At 49.1% G+C, this 17,273-nt stretch overlaps 1 protein-coding gene across 1 annotated transcript in view; it reads left to right on the top strand.

Moving 5' to 3' along the window:
* LOC120026146 (WD repeat-containing protein 7) overlaps positions 1 to 17,273 on the top strand; it is a 267,089-nt gene that overhangs the window by 37,756 nt on the left and 212,060 nt on the right. Inside the window, exon 13 of the mRNA XM_038970967.1 lies at positions 13,700 to 13,895. Coding sequence (XP_038826895.1) covers positions 13,700 to 13,895 — 196 coding nt within the window. The remainder of the gene's footprint in view (positions 1 to 13,699; positions 13,896 to 17,273) is intronic.

Genomic DNA, 17,273 nt, shown 5'->3' with positions numbered 1-17,273 from the left:
TGTTACAGTATAACCCTGGTGAGGTGTGTGTTAGCTGGATACAGTATAACCCTGGTGAGGTGTGTGTTAGCTGGTTACAGTATAACCCTGGTGAGGTGTGTGTTAGCTGGTTACAGTATAACCCTGGTGAGGTGTGTGTTACAGTATAACCCTGGTGAGGTGTGTGTTAGCTGGATACAGTATAACCCTGGTGAGGTGTGTGTTACAGTATAACCCTGGTGAGGTGTGTGTTAGCTGGATACAGTATAACCCTGGTGAGGTGTGTGTTAGCTGGATACAGTATAACCCTGGTGAGGTGTGTGTTAGTTGGATACAGTATAACCCTGGTGAGGTGTGTGTTAGCTGGTAACAGTATAACCCTGGTGAGGTGTGTGTTAGCTGGTTACAGTATAACCCTGGTGAGGTGTGTGTTAGCTGGTTACAGTATAACCCTGGTGAGGTGTGTGTTAGCTGGTTACAGTATAACCCTGGTGAGGTGTGTGTTAGCTGGTTACAGTATAACCCTGGTGAGGTGTGTGTTAGCTGGTTACAGTATAACCCTGGTGAGGTGTGTTACAGTATAACCCTGGTGAGGTGTGTGTTAGCTGGTTACAGTATAACCCTGGTGAGGTGTGTGTTAGCTGGATACAGTATAACCCTGGTGAGGTGTGTGTTAGCTGGTTACAGTATAACCCTGGTGAGGTGTGTGTTACAGTATAACCCTGGTGAGGTGTGTGTTACAGTATAACCCTGGTGAGGTGTGTGTTAGCCGGTTACAGTATAACCCTGGTGAGGTGTGTTACAGTATAACCCTGGTGAGGTGTGTGTTAGCTGGTTACAGTATAACCCTGGTGAGGTGTGTGTTAGCTGGTTACAGTATAACCCTGGTGAGGTGTGTGTTACAGTATAACCCTGGTGAGATGTGTGTTACAGTATAACCCTGGTGAGGTGTGTGTTACAGTATAACCCTGGTGAGGTGTGTGTTAGCTGGTTACAGTATAACCCTGGTGAGGTGTGTGTTAGCTGGATACAGTATAACCCTGGTGAGGTGTGTGTTAGCTGGATACAGTATAACCCTGGTGAGGTGTGTGTTAGCTGGTTACAGTATAACCCTGGTGAGGTGTGTGTTAGCTGGTTACAGTATAACCCTGGTGAGGTGTGTGTTAGCTGGTTACAGTATAACCCTGGTGAGGTGTGTGTTAGCTGGTTACAGTATAACCCTGGTGAGGTGTGTGTTAGCTGGTTACAGTATAACCCTGGTGAGGTGTGTGTTACAGTATAACCCTGGTGAGGTGTGTGTTAGCTGGATACAGTATAACCCTGGTGAGGTGTGTGTTACAGTATAACCCTGGTGAGGTGTGTTACAGTATAACCCTGGTGAGGTGTGTGTTAGCTGGTTACAGTATAACCCTGGTGAGGTGTGTGTTAGCTGGATACAGTATAACCCTGGTGAGGTGTGTGTTAGCTGGATACAGTATAACCCTGGTGAGGTGTGTGTTAGCTGGTTACAGTATAACCCTGGTGAGGTGTGTGTTAGCCGGTTACAGTATAACCCTGGTGAGGTGTGTTACAGTATAACCCTGGTGAGGTGTGTGTTAGCTGGTTACAGTATAACCCTGGTGAGGTGTGTGTTAGCTGGTTACAGTATAACCCTGGTGAGGTGTGTGTTACAGTATAACCCTGGTGAGGTGTGTGTTAGCTGGATACAGTATAACCCTGGTGAGGTGTGTGTTAGCTGGATACAGTATAACCCTGGTGAGGTGTGTGTTAGCTGGTTACAGTATAACCCTGGTGAGGTGTGTGTTAGCTGGATACAGTATAACCCTGGTGAGATGTGTGTTAGCTGGATACAGTATAACCCTGGTGAGGTGTGTGTTAGCTAGTTACAGTATAACCCTGGTGAGGTGTGTGTTAGCTGGATACAGTATAACCCTGGTGAGGTGTGTGTTACAGTATAACCCTGGTGAGGTGTGTGTTAGCTGGTTACAGTATAACCCTGGTGAGGTGTGTGTTACAGTATAACCCTGGTGAGGTGTGTGTTAGCTGGATACAGTATAACCCTGGTGAGATGTGTGTTAGCTGGATACAGTATAACCCTGGTGAGGTGTGTGTTAGCTGGTTACAGTATAACCCTGGTGAGGTGTGTGTTAGCTGGATACAGTATAACCCTGGTGAGGTGTGTGTTACAGTATAACCCTGGTGAGGTGTGTGTTAGCTGGTTACAGTATAACCCTGGTGAGGTGTGTGTTAGCTGGATACAGTATAACCCTGGTGAGGTGTGTGTTAGCTGGATACAGTATAACCCTGGTGAGGTGTGTGTTAGCTGGTTACAGTATAACCCTGGTGAGGTGTGTGTTAGCTGGTTACAGTATAACCCTGGTGAGGTGTGTGTTAGCTGGTTACAGTATAACCCTGGTGAGGTGTGTGTTAGCTGGTTACAGTATAACCCTGGTGAGGTGTGTGTTAGCTGGTTACAGTATAACCCTGGTGAGGTGTGTGTTACAGTATAACCCTGGTGAGGTGTGTGTTAGCTGGATACAGTATAACCCTGGTGAGGTGTGTGTTACAGTATAACCCTGGTGAGGTGTGTGTTAGCTGGATACAGTATAACCCTGGTGAGGTGTGTGTTAGCTGGTTACAGTATAACCCTGGTGAGGTGTGTGTTAGCTGGTTACAGTATAACCCTGGTGAGGTGTGTGTTAGCTGGTTACAGTATAACCCTGGTGAGGTGTGTGTTACCTGGTTACAGTATAACCCTGGTGAGGTGTGTGTTAGCTGGATACAGTATAACCCTGGTGAGGTGTGTGTTAGCTGGATACAGTATAACCCTGGTGAGGTGTGTGTTAGCTGGTTACAGTATAACCCTGGTGAGGTGTGTGTTAGCTGGATACAGTATAACCCTGGTGAGGTGTGTGTTAGCTGGATACAGTATAACCCTGGTGAGGTGTGTGTTAGCTGGATACAGTATAACCCTGGTGAGGTGTGTGTTAGCTGGTTACAGTATAACCCTGGTGAGGTGTGTGTTAGCTGGTTACAGTATAACCCTGGTGAGGTGTGTGTTAGCTGGTTACAGTATAACCCTGGTGAGGTGTGTGTTACAGTATAACCCTGGTGAGGTGTGTGTTAGCTGGTTACAGTATAACCCTGGTGAGGTGTGTGTTACAGTATAACCCTGGTGAGGTGTGTGTTAGCTGGATACAGTATAACCCTGGTGAGGTGTGTGTTACAGTATAACCCTGGTGAGGTGTGTGTTAGCTGGATACAGTATAACCCTGGTGAGGTGTGTGTTAGCTGGTTACAGTATAACCCTGGTGAGGTGTGTGTTAGCTGGTTACAGTATAACCCTGGTGAGGTGTGTGTTAGCTGGTTACAGTATAACCCTGGTGAGGTGTGTGTTACCTGGTTACAGTATAACCCTGGTGAGGTGTGTGTTAGCTGGATACAGTATAACCCTGGTGAGGTGTGTGTTAGCTGGATACAGTATAACCCTGGTGAGGTGTGTGTTAGCTGGTTACAGTATAACCCTGGTGAGGTGTGTGTTAGCTGGATACAGTATAACCCTGGTGAGGTGTGTGTTAGTTGGATACAGTATAACCCTGGTGAGGTGTGTGTTAGCTGGTTACAGTATAACCCTGGTGAGGTGTGTGTTAGCTGGTTACAGTATAACCCTGGTGAGGTGTGTGTTAGCTGGATACAGTATAACCCTGGTGAGGTGTGTGTTAGCTGGTTACAGTATAACCCTGGTGAGGTGTGTGTTAGCTGGTTACAGTATAACCCTGGTGAGGTGTGTGTTAGCTGGATACAGTATAACCCTGGTGAGGTGTGTGTTAGCTGGTTACAGTATAACCCTGGTGAGGTGTGTGTTAGCTGGTTACAGTATAACCCTGGTGAGGTGTGTGTTAGCTGGTTACAGTATAACCCTGGTGAGGTGTGTGTTAGCTGGATACAGTATAACCCTGGTGAGGTGTGTGTTAGCTGGTTACAGTATAACCCTGGTGAGGTGTGTGTTACAGTATAACCCTGGTGAGGTGTGTGTTAGCTGGATACAGTATAACCCTGGTGAGGTGTGTGTTAGCTGGTTACAGTATAACCCTGGTGAGGTGTGTGTTAGCTGGATACAGTATAACCCTGGTGAGGTGTGTTAGCTGGTTACAGTATAACCCTGGTGAGGTGTGTGTTAGCTGGTTACAGTATAACCCTGGTGAGGTGTGTGTTAGCTGGTTACAGTATAACCCTGGTGAGGTGTGTGTTAGCTGGTTACAGTATAACCCTGGTGAGGTGTGTGTTAGCTGGTTACAGTATAACCCTGGTGAGGTGTGTGTTAGCTGGTTACAGTATAACCCTGGTGAGGTGTGTGTTAGCTGGTTACAGTATAACCCTGGTGAGGTGTGTGTTAGCTGGATACAGTATAACCCTGGTGAGGTGTGTGTTAGCTGGTTACAGTATAACCCTGGTGAGGTGTGTGTTAGCTGGTTACAGTATAACCCTGGTGAGGTGTGTGTTAGCTGGTTACAGTATAACCCTGGTGAGGTGTGTGTTAGCTGGTTACAGTATAACCCTGGTGAGGTGTGTGTTAGCTGGTTACAGTATGGGTAAGGGTTGAGGTTTCGGGTCGGGTAAGGGTTGAGGTTTTGAGGGTCGGGTAAGGGTTGAGGTTTTGAGGGTCGGGTAAGGGTTGAGGTTTTGAGGGTCGGGTAAGGGTTGAGGTTTTGAGGGTCGGGTAAGGGTTGAGGTTTTGAGGGTCGGGTAAGGGTTGAGGTTTTGAGGGTCGGGTAAGGGTTGAGGTTTTGAGGGTCGGGTAAGGGTTGAGGTTTTGAGGGTCGGGTAAGGGTTGAGGTTTTGAGGGTCGGTTGAGGTTTTGAGGGTCGGTTGAGGTTTTGAGGGTCGGGTAAGGGTTGAGGTTTCGAGTTGGGTAAGGGTTGAGGTTTAGTGTAGCGATGTCGCAAAGATTCCGGAATGCACTCACCCGCGGTGAACGGCATCAAGTACACTCACACAGCTAGTTAGCTGGATAGATGTGGGTGGTGAATCTTGAATTTGGTCCAGTCCCTGACAAGCAACAGCCCATACATGAATGCTGTATAGATGCGTTGGCTGATAGTGTCCAGTCTTGCTGTAGAGTGCCAAGGCAAGATGGCTCTCCGGGCTAACCTCTCCGGGCGTACCTCTCCGGGCGTACCTCTCCGGGCGTACCTCTCCGGGCTAACCTCTCCGGGACAAATAATGAAATGCAAGAAGAACGGCTAGTTTCCTCAAGCGTTTTCTCTGCATCTTAACATCGCTCCTTGTTCGGTGGATTGAAAAAGCTGATACAAATACGTCGGTAAACGGATAATATCGGTCAACCGATAAATCGGTCAGGCTCTCTAGCCTGGTGTGGCATGTGGGGTGGATGGTTAATTGCCCTGCAGCTGCAGGAGGGACGACCATGATGAAGAGTGATGTGTCCTTGTAGTCCTGACATCCCCCTCTCTCCTTCCCTCCTCACCCCCTCTCCTCTCTCCTTCCCTCCTCACCCCCTCTCCTCTCTCCTTCCCTCCTCACCCCCTCTCATCTCTCTCTCATGGTCAAGGTTTCCTCTACCACTACATCAACACTCAGAACATTGCCTGTCAGCTCTCATCATCATTTAGTCTGCTTTCAGTTCCTCTCCCTACCTCCCTCCGTCTCTCTCTCCCTACCTCCCTCTGTCTCTCTCTCCCTACCTCCCTCCGTCTCTCCCTACCTCCCTCCGTCTCTCCCTACCTCCCTCCGTCTCTCCCTACCTCCCTCCGTCTCTCCCTACCTCCCTCCGTCTCTCCCTACCTCCCTCCCCGTCTCTCCCTACCTCCCTCCCCGTCTCTCCCTACCTCCCTCCCCGTCTCTCCCTACCTCCCTCCCCGTCTCTCCCTACCTCCCTCCCCGTCTCTCCCTACCTCCCTCCCCGTCTCTCCCTACCTCCCTCCCCGTCTCTCCCTACCTCCCTCCCCGTCTCTCCCTACCTCCCTCCCCGTCTCTCCCTACCTCCCTCCCCGTCTCTCCCTACCTCCCTCCCCGTCTCTCCCTACCTCTCCCCGTCTCTCCCTACCTCCCCCCGTCTCTCCCTACCTCCCTCCCCGTCTCTCCCTACCTCCCTCCCCGTCTCTCCCTACCTCCCTCCCCGTCTCTCCCTACCTCCCTCCCCGTCTCTCCCTACCTCCCTCCCCGTCTCTCCCTACCTCCCTCCCCCTCTCTCCCTACCTCCCTCCCCGTCTCTCCCTACCTCCCTCCCCGTCTCTCCCTACCTCCCTCCCCGTCTCTCCCTACCTCCCTCCCCGTCTCTCCCTACCTCCCTCCCCGTCTCTCCCTACCTCCCTCCCCGTCTCTCGTAGGTATTGGTAAAGGATAGATAATAGACAATAACAGTAGTATACTGTAGGTAGGGGTAAAGGATAGATAATAGACAGTAACAGCAGTATACTGTAGGTAGGGGTAAAGGATAGATAATAGACAGTAGCAGCAGTATACTGTAGGTAAGGGTAAAGGATAGATAATAGACAGTAACAGCAGTATACTGTAGGTAGGGGTAAAGGATAGATAATAGACAGTAACAGCAGTATACTGTAGGTAGGGGTAAAGGATAGATAATAGACAGTAACAGCAGTATACTGTAGGTAGGGGTAAAGGATAGATAATAGACAGTAGCAGCAGTATACTGTAGGTAGGGGTAAAGGATAGATAATAGACAGTAACAGCAGTATACTGTAGGTAGGGGTACGGTGACTAGACAACAGGATAGAAAATAGACAGTAACAGCAGTATACTGTAGGTAGGGGTAGATATGTACATGTAGGTAGGGGTAAAGGATAGATAATAGACAGTAGCAGCAGTATACTGTAGGTAGGGGTAAATGATAGATAATAGACAATAACAGCAGTATACTGTAGGTAGGGGTAAAGGATAGATAATAGACAGTAACAGCAGTATACTGTAGGTATGGGGTAAAGGATAGATAATAGACAGTAACAGCAGTATACTGTAGGTAGGGGTAAAGGATAGATAATAGACAGTAACAGCAGTATACTGTAGGTAGGGGTAAAGGATAGATAATAGACAGTAACAGCAGTATACTGTAGGTAGGGGTAAAGGATAGATAATAGACAGTAACAGCAGTATACTGTAGGTAGGGGCAAAGGATAGATAATAGACAGTAACAGCAGTATACTGTAGGTAGGGGTAAAGGATAGATAATAGACAGTAACAGCAGTATACTGTAGGTAGGGGTAGATATGTACATGTAGGTAGGGGTAAAGTGACTAGACAACAGGATAGACAGTAACAGCAGCGTGTGTGTGAAGAGCCAGTTCAACAGAGTTAATGCAACAAATAGATAATTGCAGGTAGTCTGCGTAGCCATTTTGATTGTGGTCAAATGCCAAGCAGTTGCCATACCCAAGCGGTGATGCAGCCAGTCAAGATTCTGTAGAACTTTTTGAGGATCTGAGGGCCCGTGCCAAATCTTTTCAATCTCCTGATCGGGTTGGTGTGTTTGGACCATTTCTAGTTTGAAGGTGATGTGGACACCAAGGAACTTGAAGCTCTTGACCCGCTCCACTACAGCCCCGTCGATGTGAATGGTGGCCTTTTCGGCCCACCTTTTCCTGTAGTCCATAATCATCTCCTTTGTCTTGCTGACGTTGAGGGAGAGGTTGTTGTCCTGGCCTGACCTCCTCCCAATAGGATGTCTCATCGTTGTTGGTAATCAGGCCTTCCACTGTTGTGTCGTCAGAACTTAATGATGGTGTTGGAGTCGTGCTTGGCCACGCAGTCGTGGGTGAACAGGGAGTACAGGAGGGGACTAAGCACGCACCCCTGAGGGGTTCCAGTGTTGAGGATCAGCGTGGCAGATGTGTTGTTGCCTACCCTTACCACCTGGGGGTGGCCCATCAGGAAGTCCAGGATCCAGTTGCAGAGGGAGGTGTTTAGTCCCAGAGTCCTTAGCTTAGTGATGAGCTTCGTTGGCACTATGGTATTGAACGCTGAGCTGTAGTCAATGAACAGCATTCTCAATAGAGATTACGTCATCTGTTGGGACGGTAAGTGAATTGGAGGTGGTCCAGGGTGTCTGGGTGTCTGGGATGATGGTGTTGATGTGATCCATGACCAGCCACTTAGACAGGTTACCTTGGTGTTCTTGGGCTCGGGGACTCTGGTGGTCTGCTAGGGGACTCTGGTGGTCTGCTAGGGGACTCTGGTGGTCTGCTAGGGGACTCTGGTGGTCTGCTAGGGGACTCTGGTGGTCTGCTTGGGGACTCTGGTGGTCCGCTTGGGGACTCTGGTGGTCTGCTAGGGGAATCTGGTGGTCTGCTAGGGGGACTCTGGTGGTCTGCTAGGGGGACTCTGGTGGTCTGCTTGGGGACTCTGGTGGTCTGCTAGGGGGACTCTGGTGGTCTGCTAGGGGGACTCTGGTGGTCTGCTTGGGGACTCGTGGTTTGCTAGGGGACTCTGGTGGTCTGCTAGGGGACTCTGGTGGTCTGCTTGGGGACTCTGGTGGTCTGCTTGGGGACTCTGGTGGTCTGCTTGGGGACTCTGGTGGTCTGCTTGGGGACTCTGGTGGTCTGCTTGGGGACTCTGGTGGTTTGCTTGGGGACTCTGGTGGTCTGCTAGGGGGACTCTGGTGGTCTGCTAGGGGGACTCTGGTGGTCTGCTAGGGGGACTCTGGTGGTCTGCTAGGGGGACTCTGGTGGTCTGCTAGGGGGACTCTGGTGGTCTGCTTGGGGACTCTGGTGGTCTGCTGGGGGACTCTGGTGGTCTGCTGGGGGACTCTGGTGGTCTGCTAGGGGGACTCTGGTGGTCTGCTAGGGGGACTCTGGTGGTCTGCTAGGGGGACTCTGGTGGTCTGCTAGGGGGACTCTGGTGGTCTGCTAGGGGGACTCTGGTGGTCTGCTAGGGGGACTCTGGTGGTTTGCTAGGGGGACTCTGGTGGTCTGCTAGGGGACATGTAGGTATGTGTCCCCGTCTCTCATGTAGACTTGATTAATATTTTTATGTTGGGAATATTTACTGTTATTGTACCATGCACCTGTTGTACCGGAGTGTGTCCCTGTGTGTCCCTGTGTGTCCCTGTGTGTCCCTGTGTGTCCCTGTGTGTTTCTGTGTCCCTGTGTGTCCCTGTGTGTCGCTGTGTGTTTCTGTGTCCCTGTGTGTCGCTGTGTGTCCCTGTGTGTCCCTGTGTGTCGCTGTGTGTCGCTGTGTCCCTGTGTGTCGCTGTGTCCCTGTGTGTCGCTGTGTGTCGCTGTGTCCCTGTGTGTCGCTGTGTCTCTGTGTCCCTGTGTGTCCCTGTGTGTCCCTGTGTGTCCCTGTGTGTCGCTGTGTCCCTGTGTGTCCCTGTGTGTCGCTGTGTCGCTGTGTCCCTGTGTGTTCCTGTGTGTTCCTGTGTGTCCCTGTGTGTCCCTGTGTGTCCCTGTGTGTCCCTGTGTGTCGCTGTGTCCCTGTGTGTCCCTGTGTGTCCCTGTGTGTCCCTGTGTGTCGCTGTGTCCCTGTGTGTCCCTGTGTGTCCCTGTGTGTCCCTGTGTGTCCCTGTGTGTCCCTGTGTGTCCCTGTGTCCCTGTGTGTCCCTGTGTGTCCCTGTGTGTCCCTGTGTGTCCCTGTGTGTCCCTGTGTGTCCCTGTGTGTCTCTGTGTGTCCCTGTGTGTCCCTGTGTGTCCCTGTGTGTCCCTGTGTGTCCCTGTGTGTCCCTGTGTGTCCCTGTGTGTCCCTGTGTGTCCCTGTGTCTCTGTGTCCCTGTGTGTCCCTGTGTGTCCCTGTGTCCCTGTGTGTCGCTGTGTCGCTGTGTCCCTGTGTGTCCCTGTGTCCCTGTGTGTCGCTGTGTCCCTGTGTGTCGCTGTGTCCCTGTGTGTCGCTGTGTCCCTGTGTGTCGCTGTGTCCCTGTGTGTCGCTGTGTCCCTGTGTGTCGCTGTGTCCCTGTGTGTCGCTGTGTCCCTGTGTGTCGCTGTGTCCCTGTGTGTCGCTGTGTCCCTGTGTGTCGCTGTGTCCCTGTGTGTCGCTGTGTCCCTGTGTGTCGCTGTGTCCCTGTGTGTCGCTGTGTCCCTGTGTGTCGCTGTGTCCCTGTGTGTCGCTGTGTCCCTGTGTGTCGCTGTGTCCCTGTGTGTCGCTGTGTCCCTGTGTGTCCCTGTGTGTCCCTGTGTGTCGCTGTGTCCCTGTGTGTCCCTGTGTGTCCGTGTGTCGCTGTGTCGCTGTGTCCCTGTGTGTCGCTGTGTCGCTGTGTCCCTGTGTGTCGCTGTGTCCCTGTGTGTCGCTGTGTCCCTGTGTGTCGCTGTGTCCCTGTGTGTCGCTGTGTCCCTGTGTGTCGCTGTGTCCCTGTGTGTCGCTGTGTCCCTGTGTGTCGCTGTGTCCCTGTGTGTCGCTGTGTGTCTCTGTGTCGCTGTGTGTCTCTGTGTCGCTGTGTGTCTCTGTGTCGCTGTGTCCCTGTGTCGCTGTGTGTCTCTGTGTCGCTGTGTGTCTCTGTGTCGCTGTGTGTCTCTGTGTCGCTGTGTGTCTCTGTGTCGCTGTGTGTCTCTGTGTCGCTGTGTGTCTCTGTGTCGCTGTGTGTCTCTGTGTCGCTGTGTGTCTCTGTGTCGCTGTGTGTCGCTGTGTGTCTCTGTGTCGCTGTGTGTCTCTGTGTCGCTGTGTGTCTCTGTGTCTCTGTGTCGCTGTGTGTCTCTGTGTCGCTGTGTGTCTCTGTGTCGCTGTGTGTCTCTGTGTCCCTGTGTGTCTCTGTGTCCCTGTGTGTCTCTGTGTGTCTCTGTGTCCCTGTGTGTCCCTGTGTGTCCCTGTGTGTCCCTGTGTGTTTCTGTGTCGCTGTGTCCCTGTGTGTCGCTGTGTCCCTGTGTGTTTCTGTGTGTCGCTGTGTCCCTGTGTGTTCCTGTGTGTCCCTGTGTGTTCCTGTGTGTCGCTGTGTCCCTGTGTGTCGCTGTGTCCCTGTGTGTCGCTGTGTCCCTGTGTGTCCCTGTGTGTCGCTGTGTGTCGCTGTGTCCCTGTGTGTTCCTGTGTGTCGCTGTGTTTCTGTGTTTCTGTGTGTCGCTGTGTCCCTGTGTGTTCCTGTGTGTCGCTGTGTGTCGCTGTGTCCCTGTGTGTTTCTGTGTACTGTAATAACATCCAGCCAGGTTGTATAGCGCAGTGTTTTTCACTGTGTGAGGCAGTATTTCATGATGTGCTGTGGGGCGGTCGGTCTGTCTCTGTGGGGCGGTCGGTCTGTCTCTGTGGGGCGGTCTGTCTGTCTCTGTGGGGCGGTCTGTCTGTGTGTCGCTCTCTGTCTGTCTGTCTGTCTCTGTCTGTCTCTGTCTGTCTCTGTCTGTCTCTGTCTGTCTCTGTCGGTCTGTCTCTGTCGGTCTGTCTCTGTCGGTCTGTCTCTGTCGGTCTGTCTCTGTCGGTCTGTCTCTGTCGGTCTGTCTCTGTCGGTCTGTCTCTGTCGGTCTGTCTCTGTCGGTCTGTCTCTGTCGGTCTGTCTCTGTCGGTCTGTCTCTGTCGGTCTGTCTCTGTCGGTCTGTCTCTGTCGGTCTGTCTCTGTCGGTCTGTCTGTCTGTGTGTAATCACGCCCAACTTGTGTGAGTGTAATGTTTACTGTTCATTGTTATTGTTTATTTCACTTTCATCAGTTAACTATTGCCGGATGACTTGAAAAGTTAAAAACCTTGTCAAGTTTTTCTCCCCGGCAACATCTCCACTACCCTGAAATGTCAGTCATTTAAAGGTCCCCCTGTCCAGTTGATATGGGGAGGAAAGGGCCTTGCTCTTAGATCATTGGTTAATGACATTACTAATCAAAATGGAGCAGGACATTTCATTGTTGTAACCATGGAAATGGAGTTTGTGTTCTGTTCTATTGTCATTGACACCATTGAAGGGTCAGACAGTACTGTTTCAACTATTCATTCGTTAGGCCTTTCTAAATGTCATGACGTATGCTGTTTTTGTCCATCGTCTGCAACAATACCTTTTTATGTTCAGTATTTTGTTGCTTAATTATGTTAGTGTTTATCCGTCTCTTGCTTCCACAAAGAAACAACAGATATGACATTATACAAATGTTGTATTCCCTTGATACCACAACCTGACTCTGGTCTGGGCCTGATTACGGTACCACACCTCTCTGGTCTGGGCCTGATTACGGTACCACACCTCTCTGGTCTGGGCCTGATTACGGTACCACACCTCTCTGGTCTGGGCCTGATTACGGTACCACACCTCTCTGGTCTGGGCCTGATTACGGTACCACACCTCTCTGGTCTGGGCCTGATTACGGTACCACACCTCTCTGGTCTGGGCCTGATTACGGTACCACACCTCTCTGGTCTGGGCCTGATTTACGGTACCACACCTCTCTGGTCTGGGCCTGATTTACGGTACCACACCTCTCTGGTCTGGGCCTGATTTACGGTACCACACCTCTCTGGTCTGGGCCTGATTTACGGTACCACACCTCTCTGGTCTGGGCCTGATTTACGGTACCACACCTCTCTGGTCTGGGCCTGATTTACGGTACCACACCTCTCTGGTCTGGGCCTGATTTACGGTACCACACCTCTCTGGTCTGGGCCTGATTTACGGTACCACACCTCTCTGGTCTGGGCCTGATTTACGGTACCACACCTCTCTGGTCTGGGCCTGATTACGGTACCACACCTCTCTGGTCTGGGCCTGATTACGGTACCACACCTCTCTGGTCTGGGCCTGATTACGGTACCACACCTCTCTGGTCCGGGCCTGATTACGGTACCACACCTCTCTGGTCTGGGCCTGATTTACTGTACGACAACTCAATTCAATTCAAGGGGCTTTATTGGCATGGGAAACATATGTTAACCTTGTCAAAGCAAGTAAACTAGAAAATAAACAAAAGTGAAATAAACAATAATAATGAACAGTAAACTTTACACTCACAGCAGTTCCAAAAGAATAAAGACATTTCAAATGTCATATTATGTCTATATACAGTGTTGTAACAATGTGCAAATAGTTAAAGTACAAAAGGGAAAATAAATAAACATAAATATGTGTTGTATTTACAATGGTGTTTGTTCTTCACTGGTTGCCCTTTTCTTGTGGCAACAGGTCACACATCTTGCTGCTGTGATGTCACACTGTGGTATTTCACCCAGTAGATATGGGAGTTTATCAAAATCGGGTTTGTTTTTGAATTCTTTTTGTATCTGTGTAATCTGAGGGAAATATGTGTCTCTAATATGGTCATACATTTAGCAGGAGGTTAGGAAGTGCAGCTCAGTTTCCACCTCATTTTGTGGGCAGTGTTGCACATAGCCTGTCTTCTCTTGAGAGCCAGGTCTGCCTACGGTGGCCTCTCTCAATAGCAAGGCTATGCTCACTGAGTCTGTACATAGTCAAAGCTTTCCTTCAGTTTGGGTCAGTCACAGTGGTCAGGTATTCTGCCACTGTGTACTCTCTGTTTAGGGCCAAATAGCATTCTAGTTTGCTCTGTTTTTTGTTAATTCTTTCCAATGTGTCAAGTAATTATCTTTTTGTATTCTCATGATTTGGTTGGGTCTAATTGTGTTGCTGCCCTGGGGCTCTGTGGGGTCTGTTTGTGAACAGAGCCCCAGGACCAGCTTGCTTAGGGGACTCTTCTCCAGGTTCATCTCTCTGTAGGTGATGGCTTTTTTATGGAAGGTTTTGGAATCGCTTCCTTTTAGGTGGTTGTAGAATTGAACAACTCTTTTCTGGATTTTGATAATTAGTTCTCTCTCTTCTCTCTGGCCCCCGACAGAATCGTGTTCAGCACTGTGTGTGCTCTGTGGCCAGTGACCACTCGGTGGGTCTGCTCAGCCTGCGGGAGAGGAAGTGCATCATGCTGGCGTCTCGACACCTCTTCCCCATCCAGGTCATCAAGTGGCGCCCCTGTGATGACTACCTGGTGGTGGGCTGCTGTGATGGATCAGTGTATGTGTGGCAGATGGACACAGGTGAGACACACGCACACGCACACACACGCACACAAAAGAGAGACTCGCGCACACACACAGGTGAGACGGAGAGAGACACACACACACACACACCTTTGCGACAGAGCGCTACGCATACAGGTACACACACACACACACACAAAAGAGAGACGCGCACACACACACAGGTGAGACACACACACACATACCGTTGCGACAGAGCGACACGCATACAGGCACACACTCGCACACTATTAAAATAGGGTGATGTGTTACATTGCAGAGGGTTTATTCATTGTAACCATGATTAATAATTAATTAGTTTTGTTTGCGTCTATTTTCTTATTTTTGTCATTAATGAACTTCTGTAATGAAATATCTGTTTATAATCTAATAACCTTTGCTGTAGTCTGATAATGGAACGGTGCTGAAGGCATGAAATCAAGCTTTATTACACTTTGCTAATGTTTTTTCTTCCAACTGTGCACTATTTGTTTGCTGAGGACTTTGTTTGTTCTGCCTGCATTTATAAGAGTACATGGCCATTTAAGGCCAGATCGTTCTTCAAGATGTTCATAGATGACCAACAGGGTCAAATAATAATCAGTGGTTGTAGACTGTGCAACGGGTCCAGTACCTCAGGAGGAAATGTCAGTTGGCTTTTCATAGCTGAGCATTCAGAGGTCGAGACAGCAGGTGTGGGATAAGGTAGCAGGTCCGGTGAACAGGTCAGGGGGACACTGTGGACCAGTCCAGCGATATCCCCGGACAGGGCCAACCAGGCAGGATATAACCCCACCAATATTGCCAAAGCACAGTCCCCACACCACCAGAAGGATATCAACAGACCACAATGGGGGTCGGTGCCGTTTAAGATGGAGGACGATCATTAAAAAAAATATATATATATTTATGAGCCTTATTTCTATTACATCATATTGGATGACCGTCATTCATATTCCATTCACCCAGCTCAGTGTCGCGTTGATAGGTTGAGGCTACTACATGATACTATGTTCCCTGTACCCATCACGAGGTTGCTACAACCTAGCCTATGAATGAAAGTTTACTACGTAGGTGCACACAGGTCGAGAGAAAAATGCCATCTTGAACACTGTTGCCTGCATCTAGCTGATCTAGGGTGTAATCATTAGTCCAACAGTTGCAAACGAGAGTTTCTATTGGAAAATTCCGATATTTTTTAAATTTTTATCCACGTTTCGTTTGCTTCTGTTTTCAGGATTTTCTTTCAATAGAATCTGCAGAATGAATAAACCTGATAACGCGCAAACACAGTTCACTTTCATACTTTGCTCCTTGTATAATTATTTATTGCGTCTATGCGCTCTCCTCTCACCTTTTCCCTTTGCTTGTGGACTTCAGTGCACATAACATCAGCTTTCTGTGACCAGGCGAAAAAACCTTTCCAAGCCAAACCTTCATATCATAACCGCTAACCGCTACGCACAACCTACCTCGTTGTCAACGAATTAGTTAACTTCATAGTCAACATAGATAATAGAACTAACATGTTAGTAACCCGCTACAATCATTCAGTACAGTGTATTTACATTCGCTAGCTGGGAAAGTGAAAAAAATACAAGGAAATATAGCTAGCTCGCTGTCTCGCTCCCCCATAATAAATCAAATCATTTTTGGGGGTCACATACACATATTTAGCAGATGTTATTGCGGGTGTAGTGAAATGCTTGTGTTCCTAGGTCCAACAGTGCAGTATTATCTAAAAAATACACAATACACATCTAAAAGTGAAATAATGGAATTAAGAAATTGTCACATTTTCAATCCCAATGATAATAACAATCAATAGCTTTGACCAATCCCCGAGGTTTGTAAGACCATGGGTTTAATAATAATTAGTCAAAGTTTATTCACGAGAACATTCTGCCCCATTCTGCCCCATAGTGACATCACAATACCCCATAGTGACATCACAATACCCCATAGTGACATCACAATACCCCATAGTGACATCACAATACCCCATAGTGTCAAAATGAGAACAGGTTTATAGAAATGTTGACATTTTGAAATACCATATTTACGTAAGTATTCAGACCCTTTGCTATGAGACTCGAAATTGAGCTCAGGTGCATCTTGTTTCCATTGATCATCAAGAGTCCACCTGTGGTAAATTCAATTGATTGGACATGATTTAGAAGTCTCTGAATGTCCTTGAGTGGCCCAGCCAGAGCCTGGACTTGAACTCGATCGAGCATCTCTGGAGAGACCTGAAAATAGCTTTGCAGCGATGCTCCCCATCCAACATGACAGAGCTTGAAAGGATCTGCAGAGAAGAATGGGAAGAATTCCCACAATTCAGGTGTGCCATGCTTGTAGCGTCATACCCAAGAAGACTCAAGGCAGTAATCACTGTCAAAGGTTCTTCAACAAAGTACTGAGTAAAGGGTCTGAATACTTATGCAAATGTGATATTTACGTTTTTTATTTTTTGTAAATTAGCACAAATGTCAAAACCAGTTTTTCTTTGTCATTATGGTGTTCTGTGTGCAGAATGATGAGGGGGAAAAACAATTTAATACATTTTAGAATAAGGCTGTAACCTAACAATGTGGAAAAAGTCAAGGGGTCTGAATACTTTCCCGAATGGCACTGTACATATGACATGAGTAAAGCAGTATGTAAACATTATTAAAGTGACCAGTGATTCCATGTCTATGTATGTAGGGTTGAGTAACTGAGTGGTAGCCGGCTAGTGATGGCTATTTAAGTCTGAAGGCCTTGAGATGGAAGCTGTTTTTCCCATCTCTCAGTCCCAGTTTTGATGCACCTGTACTGACCTTGCCTTCTGGATGACAGTGGGGTGAACAGGCCGTGACATCGGGTGGTGTAGGTGTCCTGGAGGGCTGACTGTGTGCCCCCCGGTGATGCATTGTGCAGACCGCTTCACCCTCTGGAGAGCCCTGTGGTTCCGGGCGGTGCAGTTGCCGTACCAGGCGGCGATACATCCAGACATGATGCTCACAATTGTGCATCTGTAAAAGTTTGTGAGGGTCTTAGGGGCCAAGGATAATTTATTCTGCCTCCTGAGGTTGAAGAGGCGCTGTTGTGCCTTCTTCACCACGCTGTCTGTGTGGGTGGACCTTTTCAGTTTGTCAGTGATGTGTACACCGAGGAACTTGAAGCTTTCCACCTTTTCCACCGTGTTCCTATCGATTCTGTCGATGTGGATATGGGGGCTGCTCCCTCTGCTGTTTCTTGAAGTCCATGATCATCTCGTTTTGTTGACATTGAGTGAGAGGTTATTTTCCTGACACCACATTCCGAGGGCCCTCACCTCCTCCCTATAGGCTGTCTCGTCGTTGTTGGTAATCAAGCCCACTACTGTAGTGTCGTCTGCGAACTTGATGATTGAGT

This window comes from Salvelinus namaycush, chromosome 31 (genome assembly GCF_016432855.1).
Source record: "Salvelinus namaycush isolate Seneca chromosome 31, SaNama_1.0, whole genome shotgun sequence".
Taxonomy (NCBI): Eukaryota; Metazoa; Chordata; class Actinopteri; order Salmoniformes; family Salmonidae; genus Salvelinus; species Salvelinus namaycush.
Note: the sequence above shows the minus strand (reverse complement) of the source record. Positions and strands in the feature narration are given on the sequence as shown.